General features: G+C 35.7%; 3 protein-coding genes across 3 annotated transcripts; 2 read left to right on the top strand and 1 right to left on the bottom strand.

Moving 5' to 3' along the window:
• Nucleotides 1-2,126: 2,126 nt before the first annotated feature.
• On the top strand, nucleotides 2,127-5,574 carry LOC116021984 (amino acid permease 6). The gene is made up of 6 exons (XM_031262520.1): nucleotides 2,127-2,337; nucleotides 2,759-2,992; nucleotides 3,895-3,988; nucleotides 4,167-4,527; nucleotides 4,647-4,874; nucleotides 4,979-5,574. The coding sequence occupies exons 1-6, from the start codon at nucleotides 2,244-2,246 to the stop codon at nucleotides 5,393-5,395; spliced, it is 1,428 nt and encodes a 475-aa protein (XP_031118380.1). The 5' UTR covers nucleotides 2,127-2,243; the 3' UTR covers nucleotides 5,396-5,574.
• Nucleotides 5,575-8,068: 2,494 nt separating this feature from the next.
• Nucleotides 8,069-9,804, top strand: LOC116023003 (ergosterol biosynthetic protein 28). Its single transcript, XM_031263933.1, has 3 exons — nucleotides 8,069-8,249; nucleotides 9,110-9,316; nucleotides 9,485-9,804. Exons 1-3 carry the CDS (start codon nucleotides 8,135-8,137, stop codon nucleotides 9,550-9,552), a joined length of 390 nt encoding a protein of 129 aa, XP_031119793.1. The 5' UTR covers nucleotides 8,069-8,134; the 3' UTR covers nucleotides 9,553-9,804.
• A 117-nt stretch (nucleotides 9,805-9,921) lies between these two features.
• LOC116023827 (EPIDERMAL PATTERNING FACTOR-like protein 2) lies at nucleotides 9,922-10,732 on the bottom strand. The gene is made up of 3 exons (XM_031264847.1): nucleotides 10,573-10,732; nucleotides 10,454-10,485; nucleotides 9,922-10,368 (listed from the first exon to the last, which is right to left on the bottom strand). The coding sequence occupies exons 1-3, from the start codon at nucleotides 10,679-10,681 to the stop codon at nucleotides 10,096-10,098; spliced, it is 414 nt and encodes a 137-aa protein (XP_031120707.1). The 5' UTR covers nucleotides 10,682-10,732; the 3' UTR covers nucleotides 9,922-10,095.
• Between the last annotated feature and the right edge of the window lie 959 nt (nucleotides 10,733-11,691).

Here is an 11,691-nt window from a genome sequence, read left to right as displayed (position 1 = left end):
CCAACAAATCTATAGATTGTGAAAACATAATTTTCAAGTTTAAAAATAATGAATTAAATATAGAATCTGGTTCATATTAGATCCCCTCCCACTGAAAATTTGTGGGCAAATTCAAACCATCAATATGCAAGATCTTATATATAGAAAATTAAGTAAAAAAAAAAAAACGGAATTATTTTCATAAATATTACAAACTTTTAAAATTTGTAATATTTATAACAACAACCCTATTTTTTCTCTCTCTCTTTTTTTTTTTTGATAAAAATTATAATTTTGAACCGTTAAATGTACTATATTGATGATTTGAATTTGTCGGTGGAGACTATAGACATAATCAGGGCCGGCCCTGATTTCATCCACAATCCACGGATAATTCATTTCCCCATTAATTCCTAAGACTAAAGTAAAACCTCATCTGGAGTGGTAATTAATGCAACACCTCAACTAGAATAACATCTACATTATATTTAAGTCCAAATTTTCTTGCAGATTTGCAGTGAATGTAATTCGTGGAGGATAACAGGATAAGGATTATTATATTATACGGATAATTTTGTATAATATATATTATATTATATTTATGGAATTTTTTTGTTAAGTTGGGAGGTACAATCTGTAATTGTACATGGTGTTTTGGAAAACGATTTCTAATAATACCATATATCATAATGGATTTTACCAATATTGAAAAAAATTCCAAAAAAAAAAAAAACTAAATGCAATCCATTACTGGACCCATTATTATTGGAAATGACTTCCAATAATGGTATTGGGCACTATTAAAAATCATTTTCGATAATACTACTAAGGTATAAAGTCCAATACAGTAATGATATATTTGGTAGTGAATATTATGTATTGAGTCAATGAGATTTTGTCTACAAATTATGTTGGAAATTATTATAACACTATAATAATAAGTTCAAATGAAAATTACTCATAAAATTTCTTCCCACATTATTCATAAAATTAATTGACTTAATACATGTCTTGAGTAGGGGCGATCTCACCAAAAATAAAAAATAAAAATTAATTGACTCTATGAAAATAGTGTTTAGTGAGAATATAAACAGATATTTTACAAAATTATAACCTAATTTAGGTCGAATTAAATATTTTTAGGATATAGTTACAAATATCTAGAATAATTATTATACAAATAGTCTAAATTTAAATACTATATATGAAATTACTGAATTAATAAAAAGTTTTGACTAAAAATGAGTGTAACACCATTTGTGGCATCCATTGTTAATGTAATACCATATATGGCAGTATGGCGCGTAAAGTGTGGTCAAATGCATTGTGCCAAATTCTTGAATATTATAAATTCCATACTATATAGTACTGTAGTAGTACATATCCATTTCTCATATTAAATGAATTCACTAATCTATTATAATTTTTGTTTTTTATAAAAAAAACGTATTCTTAATGCATCTCAATCATATAATAATACATTCGATTCATAGAAATGTAATAACATTTTAAAAAATAGGGTTCGTTTTTTGTATTTAGTAAGATTTTTAATTCTCGAGTATAGTTCTAAAAAATAATTACTTTTCCTTTAAAAAATAACTATTATAGGCCGCTTTGATTTTAAGTTATTCCAGGTCTTTGAAAATAATTTATTTTTGTTAATATTTAATTTTTCTTTAAATAAAAGTGTAGGTTTTAAAATTTGTCAGATTTTTTTTCTCGCACTCATATATATATTATATATAATATATATACACACACATACACACAGAGATCCTTCAAATTGGCATGCCATGATTAGATAGAATCTTTGTAGTTGTAGCAAAAGATAGATTTTTATTTTATATGTATATGAGTTGGCTAATGCAATTGAATTACAAACATCTAATCAAATCAATGGTTAAGAATGAATTGACCATTTTCAATGGTTTGGACCTAACACAAAAAATAAAAGTGGGACCACTTTGACTATTGTTGAACACTGTAAAGCACATTCAAAGGTTCATAATCCTCACAATCATTCTTAACCAAACCTAGAATGCCTATGTACTTATTGCACTCTATTTCTTTGGGGTTATTTTAATCCCAGATTTTCCAAATACAGAGGAAAAGTCTGCTGGAGAATTGAATCTACTTGTCTTTTTAAACTCCCCACTACTGACTTCCCATAAAAAATTAGTTTTTTTTTTCTCTTGTTTTGTGCCTTTATAAGCTTGATTCCCTCTCCCTCTAACAATCATACTCAAAAACATCCTAGACAATTCATGGCTGTGTCAAAGAACCCTAACCCTATGTATGTGGAAGAAGGTGGAGAGATTCTCAAGAACTTCGACGACGACGGGCGCGAGAAAAGAACTGGTATATACCTTTTTACGTTTCATTTGGCCTCTCCCTTCTGTTGTTTTTTGGATATCAGATATCTCCCGTAGTAGGACTAATTTGGATATGGTCCGATGTCCGGTGAGACATATGGTATATATCCCTAGTGGTGGGACTAATCTAGATACGATACGAGTAGGTATGACCGTCTAGAGTTCTTTACTCTGATCGGTATCTGTGTTTTTGTCCTATTGTATATGGCTTTTTGTCTTTCAATTCCTATCCATGGGTATCTCCTCTGGTTGTGGGTCCGGGGCAAATCTGGTGGTAGTGGGATAAATCTAGATATATTGAACAGGTTTAATCTAGGGTTTTTTACTCCCGACATGTATATGTGCATTTTTTAGTGTTAGAATTTGTAATGTGGTAAAGTTTGATTTGATTTTTTGAATGTTTGAAGGTACGTTGGTGACGGCAAGTGCACACATCATCACGGCCGTGATTGGGTCCGGAGTTCTCTCTCTGTCGTGGGCTATAGCGCAGCTTGGATGGGCCGCCGGACCCGCCGTGCTGGCGGCGTTTTCGCTCATTACATTCTTCACTTCCGCCTTGCTTGCCGACTGTTATAGATCTCCGGGCCCCGTCTCCGGCACCAGAAACTATACATACATGGATGTCGTCCGTGCACACTTGGGTATAACATTTTTACTTTTAAGAAACGTTCATAGTGTCCAGATACAGTTACATATAATAATAATTATTATATTTCTATGTTTTAATTTCTCCGGGATTTCGTTTGACCAATGTTTTTAATTATATTTTAGTAATTACATATATAATTACATATAAGGTTATAAAAAAAATAAATTCGGTTACCAAAATCACTCTCAGACGCATTATCTATAAACATTAAAAAAGGAATAATTTTTATTTTTATTAATTATTCTTTAGAAGCAAATAAAGAGTATATTTAATAATTTTGGTAAGACATTTATTAATGAATAGTTAAATGCCTTTATGATATTTGTTACTCTATAGAGTATAATATTATTTTATTTTATCCTTGGGTGACGAAAAAAACTAGTAATCACTATTAGAATGTGAACGAGATAAATTTCACTCATGTCTATTAGCGGGCAAATAACACATCAAAAATAAATCCTAAACATGTTCTATCTACTCGAACACCACTATATAATATATTAATTTATGGTTCAATACTTTGAAATTTAAAAAATATGATAGATAGGTTTAAATTTTTTTTTTTTGAGTTTGTTCACAGCCGTTACATGAAGTTACACTCTTAAAAAAATTCACTTTTTTATCATAAGATCATAATAAAGTAAATCAGACTATGCCTTCTATAACAGAAGGCGGGTTACCAAGCTAATGGTGACCGATAAGGTTATATACATGAACCGAAAAATCCTATTATGGTCATATTCATGAATATACGATTCTTTTTCAAGTAATAATTATATATTTTAAAGATCGTGAATTATTATATATTATTAAATCAAATCTAATTACATGATATATATTTTATTATTGTATGGAATAAAAATAATAATTACTTATTTGTTTTGCTTCTGGAAGGTGGCGTGAAGGTTCAACTATGTGGATTAGCTCAGTACGCTAATCTCGTAGGGATTTCTATTGGATACACTATTACTGCTTCCATCAGTATGGTGTAAGTATTCTTTTCCATTATGTTTATTCAAAATGTTTTAGAAATTATTTTTTTACTACAATCTGAATTTTCTTTCCAATGACTAGATAAATTTTGTTATTGTCAAAAGCCTTGAGGTCGAGCTGCATAACTGTGATCGAGAGTTCTCTAAGTTTTAACAACGTTTTGTAACTTGCAGGGCTGTAAAAAAGTCGAACTGTTTCCATAAGAACGGGCACGACGCCGATTGCTCGGTTCCGAGTTACCCTTTCATGATAATCTTTGCCGCAATCCAACTTTTTCTTAGCCAAATTCCGAATTTCCATGAGCTTTCATGGCTCTCCATCGTGGCGGCCGTCATGTCGTTCGCCTACTCTTCAATCGGTATCGGCCTCTCCATAGCCAAAGTTGCCGGCCACGGGCCGGAGGCGAAGACGACCTTGACGGGGGTGGTGGCCGGCGTCGACGTCACCGGAGCTGATAAAGTATGGCGGAGCTTTCAAGCCATCGGAAACATCGCGTTCGCCTATGCTTATTCCACCGTCCTGATTGAGATTCAGGTACATTATTTATTGCTCTGATAGCAAATTAAAAAATATGAAAAAAATATGTTTAAGTTAGATTGTATATTTATATTTATATATTATATATGCTGAACATGAAGTCTGGTGCATTGTAGGATACTTTGAGATCACACCCGCCGGAAAACAAGGTGATGAAGAAAGCGTCGGCCATCGGAGTGTCCACCACCACCTTATTCTACGTCATGTGCGGTTGCATTGGCTACGCCGCCTTCGGAAACGACGCTCCGGGGAATTTCCTCACCGGCTTCGGTTTCTACGAGCCCTTCTGGCTAATCGACATCGCCAACATCTGCATCGCCGTCCACCTTGTCGGAGCTTACCAGGTACTTTCTGAACCTGCACATTTATGTTTATATATTATATGCTCAACACATGAATTGTAATCTGTTTAAAGCCGTGAATCATAGTCCTTTTTTTATTTTGGTAGGTTTTCTGTCAGCCATTATTCAGCTTCGTGGAGCTTCATTGCAAGGAGCGATATCCGAACAGCAAATTCATAACGGCGGAAACGGCGGTCCAGTTACCGTTGGTCGGAGAGTATTACATAAACGGTTTTAGGCTGGTGTGGCGGACGGCGTTCGTGATCGTGACGGCGGTGGTGGCGATGATACTTCCGTTTTTCAACGATTTCTTGGGGCTGATAGGGGCGGCGTCGTTTTATCCGTTGACGGTGTATTTCCCCATAGAGATGCACATCGCGCAGGCGAAGATTCGCAAGTATTCGTTCCGATGGACATGGCTGAAGATTCTGAGCTGGTCTTGCCTCGTGGTGTCGCTGGTTGCCGCCGCCGGATCTATACAGGGCCTTGTCAGCAGTGTCAAGAAGTTTAAGCCTTTCCATTAGTTACTTAGCTTGTTGCAGCTAGCTATTAGCTCATTCATCTACATTATTGTCTTGAAATGTGTAATGGTTTTAAATTTAAGAACAAAAGACCTAGGATTCATGTTTCATTCATCTACATTGTCTTGGAATATGTAATGGTTTTAAATTTAAGTAAGAACAAAAGACCTTGCATTCATGTTTTCTTACTAGTTTTATGATTTGTTTACTATATGTTTGGGGTGTTTTATGTGTCTGATTTGTTTACTATATGTTTGGGGTGTTTTATGTGTCTGGTTCGATTAACCACTCTGCTCCTATTTCCTATGGCCATAGCTGTTTCATTCATGGTGGGATTGTGCTTCTTTTCTGTTGGGTGGAGACCGGTAAATACCAAGTTTAGCACCTGACTGACTTTGCAAGGTGACAACAAAACTGAATTGGTTGGATTATTAGCTTGATATTTTGTAATCGGTAAAGTTTCAATTACCAACTCTTAACCTTTTTAGTTTGAGTTTGAGCCAATCAATCATAGACAAACTAATTTGGTTTAGATTGTTTACATGAGTGTGGCACATTCTTGTTTTATATAGTTTCTTATTGCCAGTAGCTATGCATGATATCAAAGAACTGGTAAAGATCTCTCATTAAGCTCCTAGTGCATTGTTAGCAGTCCCATTATGAGTGTTTGCATGAAATCATAGAGCCCATTGACATCACAAATTTCTCTTCCATAATTTTAAACAAATCTTACTGCAGCAAGAACAGCACCAATCTTGGCCATGTAACTATGTAAGTTCAAAGATGCATTCAAGAAGGCAATCCAACCTAGTTTATCAGATTGTTACTTGGTAAACATAACGTTATTATACTTTCAGCTATAGTGGCCTATTAACCTTTTGTATTTGAATCGGTCAGTTATAAAAAACCCAGATTAGTTTATCTTACAGGCTAGGGTTATAAAACTAGATTTATACTCAGTGTGCACTTTCAGGTGACTGTGATCTCGTGGTCACTCAAAACAAAAAAAAAAAACATTCAACAAAGGGAAATTTTAGAAATCCTGTAAATTGCAGACCCATTCCATGGATACTTCTTCCAGCTTTTGTATAGAACTGAGCAGACTGAAACAACACTAACAAGAATATGCATTGCCAGAGCTAACATCACCACCACATCAGTAATTCATCTGCTCATGACCAGAGAAAATGCAGTCCACAAAACTCCAGAAACCAACACCTATCTGGATTGTTTTATTCCTCAAAAACTCATAGAACATCACCCATCCTCCACACTTGGAATACAATTCAATAAGCCCCAACAGCAATTATTTAAAGCCACTCAAGCTAGTAAAAGAAATGCAATTATACAAGTTCAACTCCCAGGGAATTACCAATTGACCTTGGTGAGGACAAACCAGAAAATTTTCATTTTTTATCTTGATATCATAAACTTGTTGAACCATTGTAAACTCATTTTCCTTAATTAATGTTTATGCCATTGCAGAAACCTTGGACGGTTTGAGAAATGATTCGAATTAAAGTGACAGGGCGTAAATAATTTGCAATTCATAAAGGGTTTAACATTACAGAGGAATATAGTCAAAAACAACAACAAAGCAGACAAATTAACATCATAAACAAAGAGAAATTACTCGGAATTAGCAACGGGTTCCGGCGGGGGTGCGGCGGCGGTGTTTTCTTCGGAGACGAGTGTCCACTCGGGGGGCAACGGCGGGAGAGGGGGGTAGGAAGTGGGCCCTTTGCGGCGGACGTCCCAAGGTTGGGTCTTTTTGGGGCGCGTCTTTATGTGAAGGGAGGTCGCCTTCTTCTTCGGCCGAGACGAGCACTCTATTGTCATTGCCCCAACACTGTTGCTGCCTAGAGAAGGTAGGGTCTTGGTGGAGCCGCCGATTGGAATTCCGATGGGTGACGGTGGAGAACGGCGGAGCACCGCCATTCTTGAAATACACACGGCCGAGACTGACATTGTTTTCCCTGTTTTCTTCTTCTTCTCCCTTCTGCTCGGAGGACCATTGAGTATATGAAGAGGATAAAGTTATCCAGTTGCTGCTCTATACGACGTCGTATCAAGTGTTGGGCTTTTCAACACTTCAACACTAATTTGAATTTGATCCATTGACCATCGAGAAAGGTTTTAGTTTCGAGCCGATGATTATAATATAAACTCGGGTCCGCTTTATAAGGTAAACTCGTCACAATTTACATACTTAATATTCATAACTTATATACTAAATTATAAATATTCAATATGTGAACATTCAGTATATAAATTGTGAACATTTAATATGTAAATTACGTATTTTGGACTCGATTTCACAAAATAATTTATCATTTTGAGCTCTTTAAATATAGTATATTCAGAATAATTTTAACTAAATTAGTCAAGTTACTTGTTTGGTAACAAAAAGGTTATAAATTTGATTTCGATTGAGAGCGACTTATTGACCTCTTTAGTATGAGACGATTCAACTATATACAACGTAAAATGATTAATAGGATTTTCGTACACATCCTTAAATAATGACTGCGAGTATAGGTTGCAACTTGCAATAGCTTTTTGCTTGCCAATAGCTGCTATTGGGTTGGGCTTTTGAATTATTTACTACATACATGGGCTTTTCTACAATCATTCGTCCCATGGACATTCTTTAAAGAATCATGAAAAATCATTGTTGCTCAATGCTCATCAGTGTAACAGTTTGACTGTACACAGACGAACGGAGAAGACGACAGTGAGAAGATGAAGCTACTGGGATGGTGGCTAATGCTAGTGGGAACGCTCCGATTAGCATCAGTCTGGTTCGGGTTCTTCGATATCTGGGCTCTTCGGCTCGCCGTTTTCTCAAAAACCACAAGTATGTATTCCCCCTCCCAATCTCTCTATCTTTCAGGATTCATTATCATTTTTCTTACGAATTTCTCATTAGTTCGCAATGTGTGCAATTATGGACAAACCCGAACTTAGTTTAGTAATTGAAGTTTGATCAACCTTTAAGATCTATTAATGCTTGTAATGCTTTTTTGCTAGTTAGAGTTATAGCAGTTCAACATGATGTATTTCAGCTTAAAGATTTGAGCTTTGGGTGTTTTAATGGTAGCCAAATAATATTTCAACTTAAAGATTTGAGCTTTGGGTGTTGTAATGGTAGTCAAGGAATCATTTTAGTGCTTTTAGGTTAGAGATGAGAAAGATTAACCTTTTAAGATTAATGATTCAGAAACTCCAATTGCTGTGTTATTAATTGATGGATGTAGAGCTCCTAAACTAGTTTTCGATTTAGCATTGTCTCAGATCAGAAACTATAATTGCTTATAGCAATGTTTCTGTTGAGATAACAAGAACAAGAATCCAGAAAAAAAATGACAGAAAGTATTGAAGGAAATATTTACGTGGTTCAACAATCTGCCTACGTCCACGGGAGCGAGACTGTTCTTACATCCAACATCTATCATCCTCCCGTGCATATGAGACATATGCTCACCATGTATTGGTTGCTCAGTTAAATTTCTGTCATGATCAATGGTTAAACTTTCACTGTTTCAATCATGGCATGAAGCTTGAAATAGTATTAAAACTATAAATGTGGAAAATGAGAAAAGATTAAGGCTCTTTGTCCTGGTGGGGTATTGATTTTTAACCCCTTCTCGTTGACAAAAAAGTTTTTTCAGTTTACCTGCTTAATGAAAACTATTGTGTTTCATGTTTCATTTGCAGTGACTGAAGTTCATGGGAGGACATTTGGAGTGTGGACTCTGTTGACCTGTACTCTTTGCTATCTCTGTGCCTTTAACCTTGACAACAAGCCCTTGTATTTAGCGACTTTCTTATCTTTTATCTACGCCTTGGGTCATTTCTTGTCTGAATTCCTGATCTATCACACCATGGAAATAAGAAACCTTATGACTGTCGGAGTCTTTGCAGGTAATCATACCGTAAAATGTATCTGCTTCCTTTAACTTGACCATTTCTCTCCATATTCTCTCTGATATCTTCTGTTTAATTAAGTCTTGTTTTTTTTAATATCATACCCATAGTGCGTTTTTGAATATCCCATTAGTTCTAATGAGTCAAATGGCTATTCTTTTTCAGGAACGTCAATCATATGGATGTTGTTACAATGGAATTCACATCAACCTGTGAAGACTAAGAGTCCTTAAATGCGAAATGGCACATCAACCTTTGTGTTTGAAATGATTCAAAAAGTTGCTGCTCTGAAAGTCTGAACCGTTTAGTTCTTGCTATTAGTTAACATCCTGAGGTTGCTGAACAGATTTTTTAGCCATTTTTTTAGCTTTTGTTGTTGGCATCTCAGTAACCTTAATCTTGTCAATTCATGTAACTCTAATCTTGTGTTTCTGATTCTGAAACTTACATTATAGTTTCTTGATGCACTTTGATTCATTCTGTCATTCTTTATACACTGCCAGTTTCTTCTTATTCTTGAAATATTTACTTGCAGTTCACAGATGACAGAAAACCATTACCATACTATAGCAAATAGAATAAGATTAAAAAAGGTATGTAAACATCAAATTCCCCGAAAACAAACACGATTACACCACATCAATATTGCCCGCAACCAAAACGACCAATCTGCACATGAATTCGCCTCTCTATTAATATGTTTGACACACTCGGAACGAAAAAAGAAAAAGAATGATAGGTAACATTTTGATGGTTTAATTTTTTTTTACAGTTGGTCAAGGATTGAAAATGTGGTTTCCACATTTACACTTCCAAGACATGGGCTTGTAGTTGTCAATGCCATCTCCTCTGGAATAAGCGACAACTTTGGGAACTGCATTGAACTGATGGGTTCTTGTTTGGGGGTGTTTGGGGTCTGATTCTGAAGGATCATCAATGGGGACTTGAACTGCTTCACAGTGACCACAATTCCTGCATATGCTCTCACATCTGGGTGGCCTTGAACCAATCAAAGATCTCATCTTTACTTCTTTCCCATCATTTCCCCTCTTCATTTTCATCCATGCATGACAAAGATTTTATCAATAATGATATTGTGATAGAATGATTGATGTATCTGATGTGAAATCTTACCTGAGTTCTTTCCAGGTTGGGAGTATCTCTGCCTGAAATACACAGAGTGACAGAGGGAAAGATTAAATTCATGAAGAGAAACTGATAATTTGAAGATATGGAAGTGACCCATTACTGACCTTGAGCCAATGAACTGAAATGGATGAAGCTTGAAACTGAGAGGAGCAGCAGAAAGATGATTAGGTGATGATTTCTGCAGCAAAGCATTCTCTGTTGATAGCAGGTCATTTTTTTTTTTTTGGTTTTCAGAGAGAAAGAGGAAAGGAATGGAAAAGACAGAGAGAGGGTTGGTTTTCTAGACTTAAAAGGCTATGCAGAACAAAGCAGATATATAGCATCAGAAGATGGATATGGTGGGGCAACCATAAAATTACAAGTTGAATTATTCCGTGGGAACTGTCTATTGGCCTTTTTGATTTGAGCTGGTTAATGGTTTTATCTCATTGTGGTTCTTTGTTGACTAGGGTCAGAATACAAGTTTCACCCAAAACGCATTTTCAGGTAGCGATTGTTGACTTTCTCGTAAATCAAAGAAGATGGGTATGGAACACTGTATGCAAGAAGTCACAAGACGGGTTTCATCCAAAACGCATTTTCAATTAGCAGTTGTTGACTTTCTCGTAAATCAAAGAAGATGGGTATGGAACACTGTATGCAAGAAGGGAATGCTGCAAAAGATGAGCAAATAGAACAGCTTGAGAAAAGGTATGAAAGTGGAAGGACCTCACACCCTCGTATCATGAGCCCCCAGAATTTCAAAATGTTGCCCAACTAAGAAACATATAAATTAATGAACTACTAATCACTAATGCAACCCCAAAAGATGTACAAAGTGGGAGAGATTCAATGAGATTAGGAGTTGGAACCCATTGTATACAGCAAGCTAGCAATTCTTGCAAATCAAGAAGGGAAATAATGGGTGGTTTTCATCTTGAAAACAGGAGAATTCAACTGCCATGCTGTTTCTAAGTTCCAAGAAATAATAATACAGTCAATGAAACAAAACAGTGCTCCCAAATTCCAAGCATCCAAAAAGGGGGCAGGGAGGTGATAAGATCATAAGAGAGAGGCATTTTGCAGAAAGTGACAAGTGAACTCACAGGTGTGGCGTATGGGCTTTCGTTTTCCGCCATACTCACACACTTTGTCCCCCTCATTTGCCTGCATCATCAATGTTACTTCTACTAATACCATACATCACTGTCATATCTATCTCTGCTGGATTTTATTTTAGTACA

This window comes from Ipomoea triloba, chromosome 6, assembly GCF_003576645.1.
Source record: "Ipomoea triloba cultivar NCNSP0323 chromosome 6, ASM357664v1".
Taxonomy (NCBI): Eukaryota; Viridiplantae; Streptophyta; class Magnoliopsida; order Solanales; family Convolvulaceae; genus Ipomoea; species Ipomoea triloba.
Note: the sequence above shows the minus strand (reverse complement) of the source record. Positions and strands in the feature narration are given on the sequence as shown.